The sequence below is a fragment of the Scylla paramamosain genome, chromosome 19 (assembly GCF_035594125.1).
Source record: "Scylla paramamosain isolate STU-SP2022 chromosome 19, ASM3559412v1, whole genome shotgun sequence".
Lineage (NCBI taxonomy): Eukaryota > Metazoa > Arthropoda > Malacostraca > Decapoda > Portunidae > Scylla > Scylla paramamosain.
In genome coordinates this window covers 9,447,021-9,472,617 of record NC_087169.1, presented here as the reverse complement: position 1 = coordinate 9,472,617, position 25,597 = coordinate 9,447,021, and the positions used below count along the sequence as shown (strand labels likewise).

Sequence of the window (25,597 nt, the reverse complement as noted above, 5' to 3'; positions counted from 1 at the left end):
GCAGAGGATAAGTACCTTGAAACATCCCTCATTAAAGAATTCATGTCATATAGAGGAAATACAGAAGCAGGCAGAGAGTTCCAAAGTTTACCAAAGAAAGGGATTAGTGATTGAGAATACTGATTAACTCTTGCATTAGAGAAGCGGACAGAATGGAGGTGAGAGAAGGAAGAAAGTCTTGTGCAGCGAGGTCGCAGGAAGAAGAGAGGCATTCATTTTGCAGGATCAGAAGAGCAGTTAGCATGAAAATAACGTAGAAGATAGCAACATTGCTGCGAGAGAGGCTGAAGACAGTCAGTTAGAGGAGAGGAGGTGATAAGACGAAAAACTTTTGATTCCATTCTGTCAAAAAGAGCGTTATGAGTGGAACTTCCCCTTATATGTGAAACATACTCCATACATGGACCCTTATACCGAGTTACCAGTTTTTTGGGGGGATGAGAAAAACCGGCGAAGATTATCTAAATAGCTTCATAAAAGCTATTTAGATAGAGATGACATAAGTTTCTAGCTTACATTATAAGTAAAGGACAGACTGAAGATGTTCAGTGTACAAGGGTGGGACCGTTTACCATAGCAGCAATAGAACGGTCAGAAAGAAAACTTCAGATGAAGTTACAGAGAGGCTAGAAGCCATGGGTGCGTAGTTTGGAAATCAAAGCTTTGTGCCAGATTCTATCAAAATCTCTCTCTCTCTCTCTCTCTCTCTCTCTCTCTCTCTCTCTCTCTCTCTCTCTCTCTATATATATATATATATATATATATATATATATATATATATATATATATATATATATATATATATATATATATATATATATATATATATATATATATATAAGGCAACAGCAAATGTTTTACCAAAATCCCTAAAAATAAGGAAAACCAGAAGATGACCAATACAGCAGCCTCGACAGAACCCATGCTGGCGATCAGATATACAAAAGGTTGTGAAGTCATAAATATTTAAGAATCTTTCTGTTGAAGTTAGATTCAAAAACTTAAAAGAGGCAGGAATTTTAAAACAACAGGACTGTAGTTTGAGGGATTAGAGCTATTATCAATTTTATGAACTGGCTGAATGTAGGCAAATTTCTAGCAAGAAGGAAAGGTAGATATTGATAGACAGAGTTGAAGACTTTGACTAGGTAAAGTGCAAGCACAGAGGCACAGTTTCAGAGAACAATAGGAGGGACCCTGTCAGGTCCATAAAACTTACGAGGGTTCAGGCCAGCGAGGGCATGGAAAACATCACTACGAAGGATCTTAATGGGTACCTTGAAGTAGTCAGAGGATGGAGGAGAGGGAGGGATAAGCCTTGAATCATTCAATGTAGAATTTTTAGCATAGGTATGAGCTTTGAAAAGTTCAGCTTTAGAAACAGATGAGAGGGCAGTGGTGTCATCAGGTTGAAATAAAGGAGAGAAAGATGAAGAAGCAAAATTATTGGAAATGTTTTGGCTAGGTGCCAGAAATCACGAGGGGAGTTAGATCTTAAAAGAATTTGGCACTTTCTATTAATGAAGGAGTTTTTGGCTACTTTGGAAACAGACTTGGCATTATCTGGGGAGAAATATAAAATACATGAAATTCAGGTGATGGAAGATTCAAGTACCTTCTGTAGGCCACCTCTGTATCATGTATAGCACGAGAAAAGGCTGTGTTAAACCAAGGTTTGGAAAGTTTAGGTCGAGAGAAAGAGTGAAGAATGTACGCCTCCATGCCAGACCCTATCACCTCTGTTATGCGTTTAGCACACAGAGACAGATCTCTGACATGGAAGTATTAGTCATTTCAAGGAAAATCAGAATAATACCTTCTCAGGTTCCCCCATTTAGCAGATGCAGAACCTTTTGCAGATGCCTCTAGCACATTGAATCAGACATACAAATTTCCACTCCTATTCAATTTATGTGCTGTGCTCTTCAGCTGTCAAAATTACTACCATGATCAGATCACTGATCATAATAATATCTCTCTCCCATTTTTTTTTTTTTTTCTGTGTTTCTGCACTTTATAACGGATACTGGCACTTTACCGTGTGTCTGGATCTGATTTTACAATATGTGCTCATTTTCACTTCCCTCTCACATTTTTATTATCTTGTACAAAGACAATGTCTCCAACTCTTTTTTAAAAAAAAATTGTCTATGTGCCATTTTTCTTGATCAGGAACATAAGGGAGTAACCATGTTGCCACTTCCTCCAGAAGGACGATACTATCTTATGGGTGAGGTTTAAACGTTGCTTATTAGCAATGAGTTACCGTTCTTACAAACAGGAACCTTACTGCCGGAACATCCTAGGAGAAAGCCAAGTGAAGTGATTAAAAAAAAAAAATTATTGCGTGTCGCCGCAACAACTAAGGTCATATGGGCCCGAATTGTAAAATTGCCTGAAAATACTATTAATGTTAAGATAAAAGATGAAAGTAACAAAGTAAGATATAGATCAAATATAAAAGAATAAAAAACTAAAACGTGAAAATTTAAATGGCCTGGGATTTAAATGTACTAATCACCCATACACATTCATCAAATTTTCCTTAAGAAATATCTCAAGAGACATAAATGTAGCATGCACATAAACTTACAGCAAAAGGAGAGATCGGTAAATGTTATTAGACATTGTTGTAAGAGCAAGATGCAAGATGCAAACACGGAAGCACAGCTGCAGCAAACAATAAGGGCTTCACAAGGTCTATAACCTTTCTGGAGGTAAACGCTAAAGATGGCATAAAAAAAAAAAAAAAATTTGTAAGAATCCTAATAGGAGGAATGAAATGGTTGGAGAGTAGAGGAAACGGAGGACTGATTGAGTTAAAATAAAGGGAAGGCGCCGCAACATCGCGGTCATATAGTCCCGCTACAAAATATTCAAAGCAAGTAAAACGGTAGGTAAAAAAAAATGGTGGTGTAAAAAGAAAATCACTAAAAATGACAAAATATAAAAGGAATTAATCAGTGAGAAGTGAAGTGTTACAAATTAAGAGAATTGGTACTTAAATGTACTAATTACTACAAATGACGCGGTACTGACCCCAGTGACCCAGAACAGTACGTCTGGCGTTGTTCATTATGTGCCCAAGACACTGACTCTGCTGACTCAGGTACAAAAACCCAACGTTGTGTCTTCCTCACAAAGGGAGGAACAAGCCCTGAATCATCTAGTGCTGATTCTTCTAAGAAAGGTATGAATGAAGTCTGTAGATTCAGGTTGAGATAAAAGAACGAAAAGTGAAGCTGTTGAAGATATTTTTGGTTAGATGCCAGAAGTCACTTTTTTTTAACACGCAGCCCACCTATCTTATTTGTTCTGGAAAAAAAAATTGATTTCCACTCATGAGAAAAGTTCTGGGTATATGAAGTAGAGTTTGTCATTATTCCATACAAAAATGTACATAAACTGCATAAACTTCAGAAGATGGAGGGATCATTTGCCCTTTGCAGGGTGACCCTCCATTGTATATAGCAAAAGATGCTGAATTCAACCAATTTTAGGGGAAATTTTGGGCAAGGAAAGAGTGTGAAATGTACGCCTCCATGCCAGTCAGCACATGGAGATATGTCCCTAACACGGAAGCAGGAGTCTTTCCATGAAAAACCAGAATATCTCAGGTCATTATAAAATCGAGATAACAGTGCCTAACAAGAGTTATGATCAGTGAAGTGACTTGATACATTTAACTTCTAATTTCAACATTTATTCATTTATTTTTTTTCTGCATAATGTATTCCCAAATGGATACTGTGGGAGACAGGATAACGAACAGCGAAATAAGGTAACAAAATCAATAATGAGAGAGAGAGAGAGAGAGAGAGAGAGAGAGACATGGACGCATGCATCTCTTACGTGTACGAGCCAGGCGTCAGCTATCCCAACTTTTTATGTAAGTATAAAGTTAACCTTCCCCACTTAGTTTACCTCACCCCTTTCTTGAGAGTTGAGATTGCAGAGGTATATAGAAGAAATCTTCTACCCCACTGTGTGATTCGTTTTGACCCAGCTCCCCAAATAAACCCTCTAGAATTTTAAAACAAATGTTTTGCTGTGAGGGAGAGCAGCATAGTGAATAGGGCGGGCGACGAACCACCCCATCCTTCCTTCGCTATTCCTCCCTCCCCTCACCCTTTGCCATACGATAGCCGTAGCCGTTGCTTCAGAGCACGTCTCTCAGGTCCGGTATACACTATTCCGTTTTTACAGATTCCATTTCTAACAGCGAAGTCACCACCGTTTCCGTTCGAGCGACTATAGTGGGAACCGGGCTCCGTTTCTGCCTCCGCGTGAACAGACGCCTTATAGCGGAAGAGATGAACCAAGTTTAACTTTGTACAGAGAGACAGGCCGTGTTGCACGTATTGATATTTTGAATGGTTTAGGTATGACACTCAAGTATATAAACAAACGTTATTGAATTCCAGCTTTGTAATGTAATAATGCTATATTGCAAATTAAACATTTTTACACTTCGTGGAAATAGAGGAGTGATTGGAGTTCCAGCGTGAAGTGCGGCAACACTGCAAAGTATGTAAACACAAGCACAAGGATGGACTGAACAGGTTTCATCCCAAGAAACTGCAGAAACGCTCAAGCTTCAATCAGCAGCTATGGTAATGACAATGCTTTAATAATTGACAACCAGACAACCAGAAAATACTTGTATAGCCTCCTTCTCCCAACACCGTGCATCGATATAGCAGACACTACTGCCCCGACCGTGCGTTCTGGGATTCACTAGGGTGTAGTTACTTATATCTCTTTACTCTGCAATAAATGACACTCTTTTCCTCACTGGCCTCTTTTCGTCAGCTGCGAGCATCAAGGTGGCAAGAAGTATACGAATTCCTTGTCGAGGAGGTCTCTTCTCCACGCAGTCATATAGATAAACATGGGTACGGAGACGACTGTGAACTCCTCCGTTCAGTAAGGACTCCTTTTTTGTGACATCATTGTTGGACGGTAAACGGAGACGGATCCGTAAAAACGGACTAGTGTAAACCGGACCTCACTGTCCCCCACGCCAATCGGCGTTCAGCCGGGCCAGAGTAAAGACTCGTATCGATAGAGGAGGAGAAAGGCAAATGAGAGGAGAGGCAAAGAGAAAGTATATACCGAACTTTGGAGAAAAAAAAAAAAAAAAAAAAAGTGACGTGACCACATACAAGACACGTGACATGATTGCAATAAAATGGCATGATAAAGAGAAGTGCATCTGCTCTCTATTATCCACACTGACTAAATGAAAGATACAAAAAAAAAAAAAAAAATCATTGGGAAACAAAGGAGCATATCTTTGATCATTTATTATAACAAACATAAGGCTTAATGATAAAGCTGACATGCAGCTAAGTTCAGTGAACAGCCTCAGAAAAAGTGTAAATTGGTACAAGAAAGTATTTCCCACTTGGTAGATATCTACATGTTGAACGCCTGCAACATTTATATGACAAAAACAGGCGAGAGGTCATCTCTAAGGTTATTCAGAAATAAAGTATTAAAAGAAATACTGGGTAGATTTGGTACATAGATGCCTATGCATTCACGCCCAGGTAAACAAAGCCGTGCAGCTCGGGAAGCACTGGAACACCTGCGAGAGAAAGGAGTCGCAACGCGCTACCCAGTTCATGTTCCTCCCCCCAACAGGAAAACCACACAAGGAACAACAGAAATGCATTGTTTGCAAAACAACAGAGGAAGGAAAAAAAACGCAAACTGGTCACCACAATGTGCCAAGGATGCGATGTTGGGCTGCACCTAGGTGAATGTTTCAGGCAGTATCACTCCCTCAAGACATTCTAAAAGAAAAGGGAAGTGAAAATCGTGGAAATAAATGTATATAGAGCAACATGACCAGACGACCTGTTACGGAGCTCTACATTCCACGGAAGGCTACACACTAGTTGCAAGATAAATATAACTTATATTGTACTGACAAAATAACTTTACTTGTGAGAGGCACTGAATATTGCTTTTACATAAGATGTGTCTAGGTAAGTGTTTGAGTCTGGGAGACGGCAACTGTGTGTAGTCCTTATCTCCCCTTATCTCCTTATCGTAGGCAGCGGAAAGGGGGAATGTGTCCTACACTTGCGTCCTGCGGTTCATGATCCATTATTTCACAAGGTAAAATGAATGTTTGAATTATGATTCCTCAATAGTATAATGTATTTTTATATGTACCTACGTGTGCGTGTAGACAAGAAGCCTCTCTCTCTCTCTCTCTCTCTCTCTCTCTCTCTCTCTCTCTCTCTCTCTCTCTCTCACACACACACACACACACACAGACACACACACACACACACACACACACACACACACATACACACACACATTTTATTTACTTATTATAAAGGAGGGGATGGATCAGTGTTTAGGTCTAGTGAAAGTGTAAAAAAATATGACACATATTTGAAGAAAACAAAGAGAAATTGGAGAATGGGAAGATAGCAGAAAAGATGCAAACTTAGCGGAAAGGAAAGATATCAAGATGCACAGTGGTGCATGTATCTGTACAATTCATACCACATTATTAGCCTCAAAATGCCCATTAGAGATAGGCAGATGGCTATACCAATCATAAGATATGTTTGCATGTGATCTCTTTCTTCCTCATGCCTCCACAGATTGCCAGAGTTTGCTGGGGTGGCATTCTTCACAAGAGGACTTTTCACCTAAGTCGTCGAAGAGACCAAACCCCCTCACATACTCACCTTGGGCAATGCGCTACAATGTTCCGCTCATCATGGAGTCCCGAATAGCTACCAAGCTGAGTCTTGTTTGAGGTTGTGTCATTGCGGTACTATAACAGTTGCTAGACTTCTTTTTTGTGTTTGTTTGTTTTGTTTTGTTTTACACTCCGTTATTCATGTACGAGTATCTGAGTTCTCATTTTCAGGACATGAAAGGATAGGAGTTTCTGACTGATGATAGCCATGTAATTACATAAAAAATCTTCACTTTTAGTCGCAATAAAATCTATCTAGGAATTTCTGATACTTGTGAAATAATATCAAGGATGTCTTCATTTTAGGGGCAATGAAACTGCCTAGATATTGATAATTCTAAAATAATCAGAAGTCTTCACTTCTAGTTATAATAATATAGTTCTTAAGATTTCTGATGACTGTAAAATAACATCAAGAATGTCTTCATTTTCTGTTGTAATAAAAACATACCCTAGAATTACTGATGATTGTAAAATAATCAAAAGAAAGTCTGAACTTTTAGTTATAATAATGCTGTATAGTTCCTAGGATTTCTCATGATTGCAAAATAATCCCAAGTAAGTCTTCATTTTTATTTGTAATATATATATATATATATATATATATATATATATATATATATATATATATATATATATATATATATATATATATATATATATATATATATATATATATATATATATATATATATATATATATATATATATATATATATATATATATATATATATATAAAATAGTAACGTCAGTGTCTTTGTTTATTCGTCAATCATCGCTGTGCTGAAGATAGGTCATATAAGAATTTACTCTGCAGTACCCATCGTGAGGGTGAGGATGGACTTATACCCAGCTAGTAAAATTGGAAGTAGATTTTTTTCCATCCAAATGAAATGCCCAAAAGGAGAGAGAGAGAGAGAGAGAGAGAGAGAGAGAGAGAGAGAGAGAGAGAGAGAGAGAGAGAGAGAGAGAGAGAGAATTCATTCACCTTGTTATCGCCTTGTTATCGCACTCCGGGTGATTACTGTTCGGCGGGTTACCTACGGGTTGGGTTCGGGAAGGAATTTTTGATACTCAATAACTTTGTTGTCAAAGATCATAGCGCGCTGAAAAGTACATCGTTGTTCTCAGAATTAAAATGAGAAGTCTTTTTTATTATTATTATTATTATTTGGCATCTTCGAATTGTTGCGATAGTTACCCGCAGCGAAAAATAGATATTAATTTAGCCATCGGTCAGGCTTTCCTTCTCTTTACAATTAGTTCTTTAATTAAACAGTGCTAAGTGAAATAAATAATGATTGGAACAAATTCCTGTGACTTTACTGAAAAAAAAAAAGATAAACATAAAGTTTTGCATACTTACGGCTATGTGCTAATTTCACAAGTGACACTGACTGACTGATAGTTGACTGAGAGTCTGAGACATAGATGTGATAACTTTTATAGGCCACACTGTCGTACCGAGCCACTAAAATTATCGTATCTTGACGTATATTATCGTACATCCTCAGGAAAAAAAAATAATACGCACATAAAAACTGCACTATTGCACTTTACTTGGTTAAATATTTCATTCATAGAGATGTCCCCTTTCTTTAAGAAATTAAATAATTTATAATGTTATGCCTGGTGTTGTAGGTTTTAGTGACCAGCTAGCTTCATTCAAGTGACCAAGTGCGCGCGCAAGTCTTATTTTCACTACCAGACGTATGGCTCATTTACTCCCAGCCATGGCAACCCACAGACCTTGATCGAGTCATGCTTTGTCCGACCGCCGTTTACCCGCGCTTGGTGACCAAGCAGCCGATAACAGGCGGCCAGGACAACCCCTTTGGGGGGGGACGACAGGGTAGTGGGCAGGGCCAGCACTACTCACACCTACCGTCTTCAACGGCACAGGTGATGCGAAACCTACCTGCCGAGGTCGCCCCCGACAGAATTCTGGTTCTGAGGACGCCACCCTCAGCCAGGCGGTTGGCTACATGAGCTTCTAGGCCCGCCGCAGCACGAAACACCATTTCGCAGACTACAAACTCTGCTAGGACGCCCTTGGTCCTCAGGACGAACACAGAGGCTCTATGCCCGCCCCTTGGACCCGGGGGGGACTGGTACCGCATCCGCACCGTGTACCCCATTATCAAAGCCATTAACCCGCTGGTATTTGAAGGCAGGAAGAGCGCTACCCCCCCACCAGCGGGCCGTCATCCCGGAAACGCCAGAGTGACTACCACTGTCGAGGGTAAGTGGGTTTGACCCACCGACTCGGCAAATCACCCTGACGGCCCCCACCCCAACGAGATAGAGAACTCGAAGGAGCAGAAGGACTCCGGATCATTGAAGCTGTTCTGGGCTCCGAAGCCTGGCGGAACCCCATTAGTCTATGAACGTCTATGAGAAGGGAGGGTGGAATATTTGTCCAACTCCCCGCCTCACATTCATCTCGTGGGGAAGCAATTTAGCCGTAGGCCCAATCCTTCAGGCTTGTTCCTACGTTTCCAGCGGGCGCCACTAGGAGGCAGACTTCCCCAGTAACTAAGTCTCAAGGAGGTTTTTCACGTCATTCGGGGAGTCACGGCATGACACCATCCCGGGACCTCCAGGAGTCATAGTTATATATATATATATATATATATATATATATATATATATATATATATATATATATATATATATATATATATATATATATATATATATATATATATATATATATATATATATATATATATATATATATATATATTAGTCTCAACAATTACTTTTACTATATATATGCATATTTCACTTTTTCGTATATTCATCCCACGTGTACCATGGCCAGCCAGTCCTTTCTCCACCTCTCAAGGGAATTTCACACCCATTTCTAGTTCTTAGGGATAACACTTGCATGTATATATATATATATATATATATATATATATATATATATATATATATATATATATATATATATATATATATATATATATATATATTCGTCTTTCTCCCTGGTCATTTCTCTTCGTTTCTTAACCTCTTACCCACTTCCAGCACTTACGGATAACACCTGCGTCGTCCCCCTTTTTCTACCTCTCAAGGGAATTTCATACCCACTTCCAGTCCTTAGTTCAGATAAATACAGCCTGCAGGTAGCAAGCTCATTCAGTTTAGATATGTTTGAGTTCAGTCCCAGTCAGAGACACTGTCAGTCAGTCACCCAGTCACAGTCTTGGTCTCTCACTCAGTTCCGCTCCATCACAGTCAGCCGTGAGAGACGCTGCTCAGTTATAAATCATATCACTCCAGAGAGAGAGAGAGAAAGTACAAATCAATTCGCCACGTTACAATCAATCGTCTCGAACCCAGCGTGTACAAATCCGTCACCCATTACATCAAGAACTCTCGTCATCGTGTCTTTTATTCATACACATCAACATAATGTCAGTTAACTACCCACGATTTCCAAGTCACTAGAGTCACCGCCTCACTTCGGTTCTCCATGCTACCGACACTCGAAGCAACTTCATGGACTGGGCAATTAAAAAGCATCATCATTCATCAACTCCAGAACAACACAAGTAGCGAAAGACTTTCTAGGACAGTGGTATCCAAGCGGTGTTGTGCGATCGAAGACACATCAAGACTCCTAAGTACACAGCGAGGCGAGAATATCACGCCCTATCGAGACAAGTGCGTATGCTGATACGCCACGTGCTCTCTCTCTTCTGGCCACGCCCTGCTCCTCCCACAAGCACCTCATCGTCGCCGCTGATTGTTGTTCCTGTTTCCCTACGGAGGAGCGGTGTCCCTTGGCTCCTACCCCGAACCATCCCATGTGACTCGCCCTGTGGCCTCACCCTGCTCCACGCCACGCCCTGCCGCCGGACCTCATCGCCGCCACCCACGTGCTCACGGACTTGGCTCCTTCTCCGAGCCACCCCCAGTCACCACCTTCTCCACCAGTGGTCACGGCCATCCCTCATAATCGGACGACCTTCCTGGTGACGTTCTACGCGCCTGTAGCTGTCAACACTTTCACTGCCCGGACCCGTCCAAGGTCATCTCCTCACGTCTGCCCAGCTGTGTTCCTCTGGTCATCCGCTGTCACTTCCTGGCCAACATTTAAGTATCAATCCGATCCAGATTATTCTTGCTTTCACTCTTCCTTCTTCTATTATTAAGTGGTGCCTATCTGTCTGTTTATCTACCTGTCTGTCTGTCTGTCTGTCTATCTGTCTGCCTATCCGTCTCCTGCCGTTTCACTGTCTTTCTGTCTGCCTATCAGTGTTTATATCATTCCCTTCTGCCTTCATTATTATTGTTGTTGGCTGTGTTATTATTTTGTATTATTCTGTGTTATATTTTGTGCTGTGTATTATGTTTTTTGTTATATTTATATGTCTTAATTATCTGTACAGTCATGCAAACTCGCTCACAGTCTGCACTCTCTCCTTCATTACCTGCCACAATGTCCACTGAAACCACCACTACTCCTCATATCACCTTCATACACGAATCTCATCACCTCCCTAATTTTTCTGGAACTGGCACAGAGACTGTTCATCAGTTTATTCAAAGAATTGAGGAGGAATGCACTCGACGTGCAGCCACATCAGATAAGGAAAATATTTCCATCTTAAAATCACGCATCTGGCACGAGCCTTTGAGTCTCGCTGGACTGTTAGTGAAGTCAGACAGATTTGCTTCACTCACCGCCTTTAATGATTTCACCTCAGAAATAATTTCCAAAGTCATTCCAATCTTGGAGCCACTCATTCTCTTCTCAAGCTCTCCAAATTTATCTCACAACACGTCCGCTCACACTCTAATCCTTACCAGGCAGAAAACATTGCTTCCTTTCTCATCTCAGAATTGATCACTCAGCTACAAGACTCAAATTGGTTTACAAATGACTCACCATCATCAGATGGGTTGAAAAGGCTTATAGCTTATATCTTGTTTACCTCCTTTCTCGATGCTCCAAATTTCCAGGTCGCAAGTGACATCGAATTTCACAAATCAGACTACATCTACGACATCTGCAAAATCATTTCTGATAAGCGTCCACTTCCCACCTCTGAACTTGTTCGGGCTCTTGTTACTTCCTCACCTGACTCACCCACCTTTCCTCATTACCCACCTTTCAGTTCTCCTCCTTCTCGTAGACGTTACATTAGACGTACATTCCCTTCATCTCGCTATCAGTACACTCGATCGAAATCAAGACGAAAAAATGTCACCTGCAACCGTTGCAAGCTGCTAGGTCATGTTCTTGCACAGTGTAAAGTTGTTCTCGATAGTTCAGGAAGACACTCCTTCAATCCTGAAGCTTTCTGTTCCTTCCACAAAAGGGTAGGTCACTTCTTACAAGACTGCAGGCATTATCACTCACAGCCACAGGCTACACACACATTGTTGGAAAACTCTTCGCGCCTTTCTCTGACCAGTCCACCATAATATCGCCTATCCCGAAGTCCTCTCCTTACTATGTACCTAAACATCGTACAAAACACAAGGTATGCTTCACACATCCTCCTAACTCGGCACTTCCTTCAATTAACATTCGATATGCTAGATTATTCAATGGTATTATCACTGATGTTACTTGTCACTGTATCACACAAGGCCTTTGACACGGGTGCTGCTGTGAACATTATCAAAATGGATGTATTTCAGAAACTCTCTTCCTCTTCTCAGGATCTCATCACTACATTTCCTCCTGATGTCAATCTAAATGGTATATCTGGGAAAATTATCTTACCTCATGGGAAAGTACTTTTATCGCTATCTTTATCACCCCAGGAACCAGACATTTGTGATTATTCTTATATTGTATCTGATGTATCTTTCAATGCTGATCTTCTCACAGGCTTCAACACCATGTGCAAATATGACATCAGTGAAATTGCTCAGGGGGATACTTATATTCCTACTGTTCTTCCCTCTGATACTTCCTCTCTTGCTGGTGTAGTGACATTTGTTGCAACTCTTCCTTCTACTAGCGATCAGATGTTATCTACACGGGATTCTTGTGTTACGTCATCTAATTTGCCTGTCTCACAACCTCATTCTCAATCAACTTCCCAATCAAACCACGGTGTAACTACTTGTAAACACATTTTGCTAGCAGATTCGGTAACGCTATCTGAATGTGCTTTATACGTTGTAAACGCCAAGGTTAAATCTGCTGTATCAGGCACTGATATCCTCTTTTATGCAAAACAATCTCCATGCAAAGGTTTTGAGTTAGAATCCGTTCTTACTACCATCGATGAAAATGGTTTTTGTAAAATTGGGCGAAAAAATGTCACATCTATGCCTATCAAGCTCAAAGCTGGTGTTCTACTCGGAGAAGCCTTGCCTTACTCTGAAAAGGTTGAAATCTTGGATGATTTACCTTCTTCTTCTATTAATAATGTATCTGCATCTGACAGCCATGCCATGTCTTCTCTCCCGCCTATCACGGATAATCACATATCTGTACTTGATTTCCCAGAAGCTCAACATGAATTACTCGCTCTCCTAAATTCTTTCAGGAACGTTGTCTCGCTCCCTGGTGAACCTCTGGACCACACAGACGTCATCACTCACTCTATTCATCTTACACCCCGAGCTACAGAGTGCCACACGGTCGTCGTGTTCTGCTTGACGAAGCTGTGCGAGGTATGTTACTTCAGGATGTAGTGGAACCTGCCTGTTCACCTTATAACACTCCCTTGTTACTCGTTCCAAAGAAACAAGGCGATTAGTGTGTCGTTGTCGATTTCAGGAAACTCAACGCATCTACCATTCCTGACCGTTATCCAATGCCAAGGTTAGGCAACCTTCTTCAGTCTCACGGTGATTCAAACGCGGTATTTTCTACCCTAGACTTCCACTCAGGATTTTTTCAAGTCGAATTAGAGGAAACTTCACGGCCATATACTGCTTTCATTACCTCCTCTGGCCAATTTATGTTCAAACGCATGGCCCAAGGTCTACATAACTCGCCTGTAACGTTTCAGAGATTGATGAATTCTATTCTCTCAGGTCTTATCGGTAAAACCATGTTCTGTTACCTTGATGACGTTATCATCATCAAGGATCATTTTCACACGCTGTCTCTCGTTCTGTCACGCTTTCAAGCTACTGATTTAAATATCAAACTCAGCAAATGCTCGTTTCTCAAACAGCAAGTCAAATTCCTTGGTCACAAAGTCGACAGAGATAGTATTCACACTTTAAATGACAAGGTAAATAGTGTGAAAATTTTCCCTGTTCCTGCTAATATCGATCAGATAAGGAAATTCATCGATCTTGCTGGATTTAATCGCCAGTTCATCAAAAGTTTCAGCATTATCGCTCAACCTCTCACTCATTTGCTCAAGAAAATAGATGCATTCATCTGGTCTTAAAAGGAACAAGATTCCTTTGATCTTCTCAAAACTGCCTTATGTCAAGAACCTGTTCTTGCTTTTCCAAATTTCGAGAAACATTTTATCATACATATTAACGATTTTGGCTTTGGAATCCAGTGAGGTTTAAAGCACTGGATCAGGGGGTGCTATGAACTTATCATTTAACCCAGCTGTGACCTCACTGAACGTTTCCCTTTGTGTCTCACAACACGAGAGGGCAGTCACAGCCTGCCCTCTCTCTTCCTTCACACAAAACTACAACCACCTAATAACACACACACATACCCTTCACTCAAAATTTCAAAATTATCAGGGCGACTCCTACACCAGCCTCGGAGTCCCCATCTGGGGAGGGGACCACAAATGACCGGAGGTCGGACTGCCCTTCTGACGACGATTTTAAGTGTCTTGACACCCCCCTCAACTTTTCTTCATTAACTTCTGCAACATTCGTGGTCTAAGATCTGTAGAACGCCAACTCTCCTCTTCTAAACCTCATCTTCTTTTCCTCACTGAAACTCAGGTGTCTGAGGCAACTGACAGTAGCCCTTTTCTGTTCGCTGCAACTTTCTCTATCCTCATTTACGATCCAAAGCTGGATGTTGCGTTTATGTGCGCCGCAACAACTTAACTTGCTCTTGTGCCCACACTCTTGAGTCTTTCAAGTTTTCCACCATCTGACTATGACTACAGAGTCACTCTCGAACTAAAATTATCTGTGCAGTATACCTCTCACCTATCTCTACTTACTATAAGAAATTCTTTGACTACTTAACTACCAAAGTGGAGCACATTCTGACTCTCTTCCCTTTTGCAGAGATCTCCATTCCTGGAAACTTCAATGTTCACCACCAGCTTTGGCTTTCCTCTCCCTTCACTGACCATCCTGGTGAACTAGCCTTCAACTTTGCTATCCTCCACAACCCAGAGCAACTGGTGCAATACCCTACTCGTATTCCTGACCGTCTTGGAGATATGCCCAACATTCTTGACTTTTTCCTGATCTCTAATCTTTCTGCTTATACTCTCACCCTCTCTTCTCCATTGGGCTCCTCTGATCACAATCTCATATCTGTATCTTGTCCTATCACTCCAATCCCTCTTCAGGATACCCCTAAGAGAAGGTGCCTGTGGCGTTTTGCCTCTGCTAGTTGGGGGGACCTGAGGAGGTATTTTGCTGATTTACCTTGGAATGACTACTCCTTCCGTATCAGAGACCCGTCTTTATGTGCTGAGCACATAACACAGGTGATAGTGTCTGGCATGGAGATGTACGTTCCTCACTCTTTTTCTCGACCTAAACCTTCCAAACCTTGGTTTAACACAGCTTGTTCTCGTGCTATACATGATAGAGAGGTGGCCCACAAAAGGTATTTGAGCCTTCCGTCACCAAAATCTCATGCACTTTATATTTCTGCCAAGAACCATGCCAAGTCTGTTCTCTAACTAGCCAAAAACTCCTTCATTAACAGAAAGTTTATCTTTCAAGATCTAACTCCCCTCGTGACTTCTGGCATCTAGCCAGAAATATCTCCAGTAACTTTGCTTCTTCTTTCCCTCCTTTATTTCAACCAGATGGCACCACTGTTATCACATCTATTTCTAAAGCTGAACTCTTCGCTCAAACTTTTGCCAAAAACTCTACTTTGGACGATTCAGGGTTTGTTCCTCCCTCTCCTCCACCCTCTGACTACTTCATGCTACCTATTAAAATTCTTCACAATGATGTTTTTCATGCCCTCGTTGGCCTAAACCCTGATGGGATCCCTCCTATTGTTCTCCAAAACTGTGCATCCGTGCTTGCACTTTGCCTAGTCAAACTCTTTCAACTTTGTCAACATCTACCTTTTCTTCTTGCTGGAAGTTTGCCTACATTCAGCCTGTTCTTAAAAAGGGTGACCACTTTAATCCTTCAAACTACCGTCCTATTGCTTTAATTTCCTGCCTATCTAAAGTTTTTTAATCTATCCTCAACAGGAAGATTCTTAAACATCTTCACAACCTTCTATCTGATCGACATTATGGGTTCTGTCAAGGCTGCTCTACTGATGATCTGGTTTCCCTTGCAGAGTCTTCATCATCCTCTTTTAGAGATTTTGGTGAAACTTTTGCTGTTGCCTTGGACACATCAAAAGCTTTTGAGAGAATCTGGCACAAAGCTTTGATTTCCAAACTATCCTCCTACAGCTTCTATCCTTCTCTCTGTAACATCACCTCAAGTTTCCTTCTGACCGTTCTATTGCTGCTGTGGTAGACGGTCACTGTTTTTCTCCTAAATCTATTAAGAGTGGTGTTCCTCAGTGGTGTCCTGTCACCCACTCTCTTCTTATTATTCATCAATGACCTTCTAAACCAAACTTCTTGCCCTATCCACTTCTACGCAGATGGTACCACCCTACACTTTTCCACATCTTTTCATAGATGTCCAACCCTTCAGGAAGTAAGCATTTCATGCAGGGAAGCCACGGAATGCCTGACTTCTGATCTCTCTAAAATTTCTGATTGGGGCAGAGCAAACTTGGTATTGTTCAATGTCTCAAAAACTCAATTCCTCCATCTATCAACTCGACACAACCTTCCTGACAACTATCTCCTCTTCTTCAGTGACACTCAACCATCTCCCTCTTTTACACTGAACATCCTTGGTTTGTCCTTTACTTATAATCTGAACTGGAAACTTCACATCTCTTCTCTGGCTAAAACAGCTTCTATGAAGTTAGGTATTCTGAGACATCTCCGCCAGTTTTTCTCACCTCCAGCTGCTAACTCCGTACAAGGGCCTTATCCGTCCATGTATGGAGTGTGCTTCACATGTCTGGGGGGGGTTCCACTCTTCTAGACAGGGTGGAATCAAAAAGCTTTTCTTGTCTCATTAACTCCTCTCCTCTGATTGTCTTCAGCCTCTCTCTCATTGCCACAATGTTGCATCTCTAGCTGTCTTCTACCCCTATTTTCATTCTAACTGCTCTTCTGATCTTGCTAACTGCATGCTTTCCCTCCTCCCGTGGCCTCGCTGCACAAGAAGACTCTTCTTTCTCTCACTCCTATTCTGCCCACCTCCTTAATGCAAGAGTTAACCAGTGTTCTTAATCATTCATCCGTTTCTCTGGTAAACTCTGAAACTCCCTGCCTGCTTCTGTATTTTCACCTTCCTATGACTTGAATTTTTTTTTCAAGAGGACTTATCCTTCAATTTTTTACTACTGCTAGTCCCTTTTCTGGGACTGGCATCTCAGTGGGCTTTTTTTTTTGGGGGGGTGGGATTTTTGTTGTCCTTGGCCAGTGTCCCTCCTACATGAAAAAAAATAAATAAATAAAAAATAAGCAGAAAGATTCACTTGGTAAACATCACGTACTAGCTTACGCTAACAGACTTCTCAACAAGTCAGAGCAAAACTATGACGTCACAAAGCATGAAAATCTCGCCGTGATCTGGGAGTTACGTCATTTCCGTGAACTCATCTTAGGCTATAAGATTCATGTCTACACTGATCATTATGCTCTCACAGAGACTTTCGAAGGCAATAACTTCACAGGTCGATTTGCTCACTGGCATCTCACGATTCAAGAATTTAATCCCATAATTTCATATATTCACATCCTGCCATGGATGAAATAAGGAAACATCAACGTTCAGACGTCTTCTGTTCTAGTGTTACTTATTACCTCGAATCTGATGATATGAAGAAAATTTATCTTTCAACACTGTGCACTCTGTCCTCATTGTGCTTCACACCGTCCATCACTCGCTCATGACACATATTAGATCTATTTTCTTTAGGCCACACCATGCAATCAAATCTCTCCATGGCCACAATGTAAAAATTCTGCATCTCAAAACCTTAGGGGAACAAATCGTCCATGTCGATCATTTGAAGTGTGTGAACAAGGGATTCGATTATGAGTGTGCACATCAGGTATCATTAAGTTTTGATTTAACAGATCCTTCAAGCGACTCAAGCTTAACCACACACACACACCTTACAAACTGAAACTTCGTTGCCATTCCAAAATTTAATCATCCAATTTCAATATCATGTATATATGTGTATATTTCTCTCTCATGTGTGTTGTACATGTATTATATTATCTTATCATGTTTGTATGTTATTATTAAGGTTCTCGTTCTGCATTCTCTCATGTCATGTATCATCTGTATCATCCTACTGCCTTATTGTTATATCTAAATGCAAGGGAGCATTTTTCGTGGGGGAAGGCATCTGTATCAGTCTCAACAATTACTTTTATTATATATATATATATATATATATATATATATATATATATATATATATATATATATATATATATATATATATATATATATATATATTTCACTATTTCATATATTCATCCCACGTGTACCATGGCCAGCCAGTCCTTTCTCCACCTCTCAAGGGAATTTCTCAGGCACTTCTAGTCCTTAGGGATAACACCTGCGTACATATGTTTGTCTTCCCTTCTGGTCATTTCTCCTCCTTTCTTAACCTCAAGGGGACACACACTCACTTCCAGTCCTTAGGGATAACACTTGCGTTCGTCCCCCTTTCTCAACCTCTCAAGGGAATTTCATACCTGTAAGACAGCTAGGCAGGGGAACGAGACACAGGAACACACGTCTCTCCTTTATTGGGCTCGGCCCGGAACTGAGGATATACTCTTGGCGACAAGCAGTGCTTGGCTTGCCGCCGGGAAAACATATCGTACAAATAATAATATATTCAATATCCCCCCGTAAGATAAATGTGTGCCCGCAACACATTAATCTGATATGTGTATGTGTGTGTGTGTGTGTGTGTGTGTGTGTTACACATAGTCGCTCAGCCACCCCGGTCGCCGCACCTGCCTCCTGGGTGCGGGGCGTAGCTGAGGTTGGGTGGGGGTTGAGACTTGTGCGGGTGTCGTGGTTGGTTGAGCGGCCGGCGGGGTTGGTGGGCGCAAGGTTGGCGGTGCGGGCGGTGGGGTTGACTCAGCGACGGGCCGCAGATGCTTCCTGTTCCTGAGGTTTATTCGGCCGCTACCATCAAGCCTGACAGTGTACTGCCTGTAGGGCAGCGCCTCCACGATCAAGCCCGTGCGGTCCCACGTGCCCGAGGCCTGGTTCTGCATCCTTACTCGTGTGCCGGGGAACAGGGGCCGGAGCTGTCTGGGTGTGCAGGTTGCCATCAGGGTGTTGCCTTCCTCCCCCATTTTCACTTCTCTCTCACGCAGCGTCCTTCCCCAGTGCCTGTCCACCTTGTAATGTCGTCGGGCCGTTGGCACGCCATCACGCAGCTGCCTTCCGGTGGCAAGTTGGGCGGGGGACTTGTTGACAGATCGCAGCGGGGTGTTAAGGTACTGCAGCACAGCGAGGGAGGTTTTGTCCGTGTCCAATGAGCCCCCGCTACCTGTGTTGGCTCTGATGATCCTTTTGGCCGTCTTGACCGCTGCTTCGGCCCGCCCGTTTGACTGTGGGTACTGTGCTGAGGACAGGCGTGCAATGACACCCCACTTCTTGAGGAATTCCGACATTTCCTCGCTCGCCAGGTTCGGCCCCCCATCAGTGGACAGCTGTTCCGGGGCGCCCCATCGCGTGAAGTACTGCCTCATTTGACTCGATTTTATTAGATGTAGCACCGTGTGGGAAATGGGCGAGTTCTAGCCATCCAGTGAGCCTGTCAGCGTAGACCATGTAGGTGTGCCCCTCATGCTGAAACATGTCCGCCACTGTGGATTGGAATGGGTACTCTGGGGGCGGCGTGATGACGAGTGTTTCTGAGGGCTGAGAGGGAGCGTGCGTCTCACATGACGTGCACGACGCCCGGTAGTGCTGCAGGTCCCCTTCCAACCCGGGCCAGTATACACATTGCCTTGCCCTCCGCAGCATGGAATCTAGCCCTTGGTGACCAACGTGTAAGTTTGCTGCTACCTGTGGGCGGAGGGGCTCAGGAATCACGAGTCGCACACAACCCTGGTCAAAGGTGTATGTGACAAGGTCTTGAGAGACTGCCAACCGGTCCCTCACGCCATAGAACGGGCGCAGGCAGGCCACTTCTTGCGCCTTGTGTGGGTGCCAGTCCGCGGCCAACACTTTGGCCAGTAGTAGTTGGTAGACAGGGTCGTCGGCTGCAGATTTTCTCACCGCTGACTCGTCGAGAATGTGACCTTCGTGTTCGGCTGTGGTGATGACCACGGCTGCTACTGCCTCGGTGAGGTCCTCATCCAGGTCGGCGTCGGTGTCTGTGGTGGGGCTTCTGAGGGCTGGGTACCTGGACAGGAAGTCGGCTGCGGCGTTCCTTTTTCCTGGCAGATATTTGACTTGAAAGCGGTACTGTAGCGTTCGCTCCTTGAGCCGGAAGAGTCGTGGGTTGATGACTTCTGTGAGGGCCCTGTCCCCCAGCAGCTTGGTGAGAGGGCGGTGGTCGGTGACGATGGTGAGGTTCAGGCACTCCAACAAGAACAGCCGGGCTTTCTGGAGGCACCACACCACAGCCAAGGTGGCTGTGGTGTGCCTCTACCGCGGCGTAACCAGTCTCGGCGGCCGTGAGGTGGCGGCTTCCGCACAGGGCCAGACGCCAGCCCGCCCTGCAGCAGAAGGGAGCGGCAGCAGACTAGCAGTGGCAGAACTGCTGCAGGATAATGAATCCAATGCCCTCCCTGCTCCAGTCTGTGAGGGCAACTGTGGGGCGGGTTTTGTCGTAATGTGCCAGGCCGTCCTTTGCAAGCTGGCATATGGTGTCCTGAGCGCGGCGGAATTTCTCCTGCAGGTGCTCGTCCCAGTACACAGCCTTTCCGCACGACTTCTTCAGGAGCTCCCTGAAGGCGTTCATGATTGGGGCTGTGGCGAGGAATGGGGAAAGTTGATTGACAAACCCGTACCACGACCTGATGTCTGAGATGGAGGGCTTGTCAGGCATCCTGAAGCTTTTGATTGCCACTAGGCGCTCGTCTGTGGGTTTGTACTCCTCCCAGCCGAGGCGAAAACCCACGAAATCCACCTCCCTCCGTGCGAACTGGAATTTTTCAGGCTTCAAAGTAATCCCCTTGGCTGCACAGGTCGCCAGAAACTCGTACGTGTGCCAGAATGCGTCTTCGATGTTGCTGTCGTAGAGGAGGATGTCGTCGATACACTTGTGCTTCCTCACGATGCCTTGGATGGCGTCATCGAAGCGCTTTGTGTATGCGTCGCCAGCAGAACAGTGGCCCATGGGGGTCCGGAGGTACCTGAACCTCCCCCATGGGGTGATGAAGGTGGTGAGACTTCGACTCTCCTCGTCCAGCCTGACTTGGTGGTACCCGCAATAAGCGTCAGCCACTGTCTTGAAGCAATGTTTGGGGACACTAGACACCATGTCGAAGGGGGCGGGGGTGTGGTGTGTCTCTCTGCGGCATGCGGCGTTGAGGCGCTGGTAATCGACGGTGCGCCGCGGTTGCCCTGATTTCTTTGCTACCACAACCATGCGGGCACACCACTCCGTGGGTTCCCCTGCCGGGACGGGCTCGATGACGCCTCGCCGTACGTCGTCTTCCAGCTGGGCTTTCACCTCGTCCTCCCAGTGTTTCGGCACCGAGGCGGGCGTGTGGCAGGCGTAGGGGACAGCGTTGGGTGCCAGGTGGATGTGGTGAGGCTCGCCGTCCATCACGGGCAGCGGGCTCCTTGTGGTGTTGAAGGCGGAGGCCGAGAAGTGTTGTAGTAGCCACTCCTCTAGCCGTCGTACGTGCTCCTCGTGTGGCGGGAATGGTATCGTAGCGGGCTTGGCAGGCGGCTGGGCAGGCTCGGCGGTCGTGTCACGCGCTTCCACTGCTTGCACTGTCGGCAGGGAGTGGTGAGGGAAGCCGGCGGGCACCAGCCCCAGCTCCTTGCACGCGCTCAGTGACAGGAACAGCGACCTGGCGGAGGGTACGAAGTATACTTCTTGCTGTGTAGCATGGCCGCCAAGGTAAATGTCACACCGGCACGATCCGAGGCACCGTAAGGGCAAGTCCGCTACATCCCGCAAGCCTGCACATCCCTGTAGCTGCGTGGGTTGTATGTTGAGACTGGACAGGAGGGCCGCCCCCGCGACGCACACCTGGGCGCCGGTGTCCGCCACAGCTGCTGTGCGGTGCTTGGCGCCCTTGCCAAGCGCCACTGTTACCTCTATGGTGGGTTGGCGGGACACGTTCGCGCCTGCCGTTGTCACTGATCCCGAGACGGCGTAGGCAGATGCAGTGCCGTGTGGGCGCTTGGAGCTCCTGCAGCACCTCTTGAAGTGGCCTTTCTTACGACAGGCGACGCAGACTGCTTCCCTGGCCGGGCAGGAAGCTCAGTCAGGGGCGTGCGAAGTATCACAGTTCCAGCAAGTACGTGAGGGCTGTGTCTTGCCAGAGGTGGTGGCAGCGGCGGCGTCGAGCGTCTGGTTCCCGTTCTCCTCGGCCCGCACGGTGCCAGCCGCGCGACTGCTTTCCCGCCAACCGCCCACGCCTGTGGTGTGTTGGCGGGCTGCCTCATATGCACAACACATGGCCCTTAGGGCGTCCACACTGCCTAACGAGTCACACGCCTGATACACCTGCTGTTTGAGGCCCGTGTCACGGATGCCTACCACAAGCTTTTTCAATAGCAAGTACTCAGAGAGGTTGAGGCTGCACTGGGGACACTCGAAAGCGCAGTCGTTGACTTTCTGGGCGCCCCGTACGAAGTAGTCACTAACACACTCGTCCTGCCCTTGGCTGACACCGAAAAACTCTGCCCACTGCACTGCCGGGGTGGAGGAGCGAAGCACTAGGTTACCAATGGCGTCCAGCGCCTCCTGCTGTGTGAGGGCGCTCCACTGGTTGAAGGTGAATCTGGCGTCCAAGGCACGTTGCAGCAGGGGGCCACAGAGGAGTCTGACCTGATGGACCGCTTCCTAGCGTGGCCACTTGCAGAGGAGAAGCCAGCACTCCATGGACCGTTTCCACGACCTGAATGCAGCTGGTGTCATATCCAGGTCGCATTTCTCGGGGGCAGCCGAGTGAGGCACCCGAGGGGCGGGCGCCACGTTGCCTCGTGTGATGAGCGCCGCCATGTTGGCCTGCAAGGTGGTGATGGCTTGTTGCTGGTCACTGATGGTCTGCTTTGCCTGTTGGAGCAGCGGCTGGAGGCTGCGAGGAACCACTGTCGTCGAGGCCCTAGGCGTCGAGCGAGGGGATCGGCGAGGTAGAGGCATCTTGACCGGTGTAGGTAAGGGTCTCACGGCGCCATGTAAGATAGCTAGGCAGGGGAACGAGACACAGGGACACACATCTCTCCTTTATTGGGCTCGGCCCGGAACTGAGTATACACTCTTGGCGACAAGCAGTGCTTGGCTTGCCGCCGGGAAAACATATCGTACAAATTATCCAATAATACCAACTTCCAGTCCTTAGATGGGATAAATACAACCCACAGGTAGGGAGCTCAGGCAGTTCAGATCAGTTTGAGTTCAATACCAGTCTGAGACACAGTCAGTCAGTTATCCAGTCATGAGCAGTCAGTCTTGGTCTCTCACTCAGTTCCACTCCATCACAGTCAGCCATGAGAGATGCTGCTCAGTTATAATCATATTTATAACTGACTGTCGTGGTGAACGGACGTCCATACCTGAGCTGCGCACTACCACACTGCCTACACCACCTGATCGCTTTGTTTACGTATTTCGCCAGCCAGTCCCTTGCACTGGCTGCTCCAGGTATGCTTATACCCTAACATGTCTACAACGGTGTAGGATGTCTATGTATATGTATATGGCGAACTGGCAACTGTGGGACCCGCGGCCACCAGCGGCGCCCGTGAGTCGCGCCGCGACAGGGGCAGTTGCACCACGACCAGCATACGGGGTAGATGTGCTGTTCTTGTACCAGTCTCAATAAAGGCAGACAACGGCAGCTGGCGTCTCTCTTCACAAGCCCTCTAACATGGCGCAGTGACCTCGAAGCTACGTACTGCTCATCATGCCGTTGCCACGTCGCCTTGGTGCAACTCCGCGAGGCCGCCGGAGTCCTGCAGCAGGCAGAGTGTTCCCATCGCTGGTCTTTCAAGCTCAGTCTGCTTTCTTGGCACAGCAGCAGGCCATCGCATCACTGCAAGCCAGCCTGGCGTCACTTTCTGCCACTGGCCAGCGTCCCTCTGGAAAGGCTCCCGCAGGGGCCACGCCGGAGAAATGCATGCTGGAGATGTCCTCGGCAGGCTTCAGGACATGGCGGCGCTCGGTGGAGGCATGGCTGTCCCTCTCAAGATGGCCGGACCAGGAAGCCGTGCTCCACATCCGCCTGTTGTGTGTGGCTGACCTGCAGCGCGCCCTGGACGTAAAGTTCACTACAGATGAGTGGCAAGCCTTGTCTAAGAAGGACGCCCTGGATGCCATAGGGAAGATTGTGTTGCGGGCATCGAATCAGGCAGTGCGCTGGTCTGACTTCTTTAGTGTTTGTCAGGCCGTCGACGAGCCTGTCAGTGCTTTTTTCGTGCGGTGTGCCCAGCGCGCCATGGATTGTGAATTCCAGTGCCCGCAATGTGAGTGCGACCTCTCAGAGTACGAGTATATACTTCTGCGCAAAGTGTTGGTAGGTCTGAGTGACTCGGCCCTAAAACAAGAGGTGTTTAGACAGTGTCATACATTTGGTGATGTGGAGAGCCTTAGGGCCTTTTGTGTCTCGTTTGAGGCGGCACGCCGGGACGCCACCTCCATGCATGGCGGGAAAAACTCGCGCGAATGTGAGTTGGCGGGCACTGACGTCACGCCTGATGACGTCAGCGACGATGACGTCACCTTTCCCCAGACCATGGTTGCCGCCTCCCGCCACCCTGCCAGAGACCCCCACAAGTCGTGCTGCTGGTGTGGGTATAGGCATGCTCCGGGTAGAGCCTCCTGCCCCGCGCAGCATGCCACTTGTGTTGCGTGCAGGAAGCCTGGGCACTTTAAGAGGAGGTGCAGGAGCTCCGGGAAACGTGACCGTCGGCGCCGCCGGTATCGCCCCAGAGCCACTCCTGCAGGTGCAGTTGGTCCCACAGGTGGGAGGCCAAGCTTGCACCACTACAGCGGTGGCTGACACGGGGGCCCAGGTGTGCGTGGCTGGTCCAGCCCTGATGTCTTCGCTCGGTCTTCGGCCTGCGCTGTTGCAGCGTCGGGCTGGCCTCAGAGACCTGGCCAAGATACCATTGGCTAGCCTTGGAGCAGCGCCCTGCCACATCAGCCTCCCAGGACGCTCAACACTGCAGGAGGTGCACTTTGTAAAGTCAGTGGAGCGCCTGTATCTCTCGTGCACTGCCTGTAAGGAGTTGAGGCTGGTGCACAGCGGCTTCCCTCACCCACAGTCGTATGTTGCTGCTGCAGAGACTACGGAAGGCCTCTCCGACTGCCCCCCGACCAGACCTTCCTCGCTGCCGCTGCCACCACTGGAGGAGAACATTCCCCATCTGGAGGAATGGTTGCTGGGGCAGTTCTCGTCTACAGCATTCAACACTGACAGGAACCCGCTACCCGTCATGGAAGGTGCTCCGCATCACATTCA

General features: G+C 45.8%; 1 protein-coding gene across 1 annotated transcript in view; it reads right to left on the bottom strand.

Moving 5' to 3' along the window:
- LOC135109472 (uncharacterized protein K02A2.6-like) overlaps positions 1-23,277 on the bottom strand; it is a 33,907-nt gene extending 10,630 nt beyond the window's left edge. The window contains exons 1-3 of the mRNA XM_064020851.1: positions 23,012-23,277; positions 22,434-22,915; positions 18,683-22,391 (exon numbers count right to left, since the gene is read on the bottom strand). Of these exons, the coding sequence (XP_063876921.1) occupies positions 20,698-22,391; positions 22,434-22,915; positions 23,012-23,277 (2,442 nt within the window). The 3' untranslated portion in view covers positions 18,683-20,697. The remainder of the gene's footprint in view (positions 1-18,682; positions 22,392-22,433; positions 22,916-23,011) is intronic.
- Positions 23,278-25,597: the final 2,320 nt, after the last annotated feature.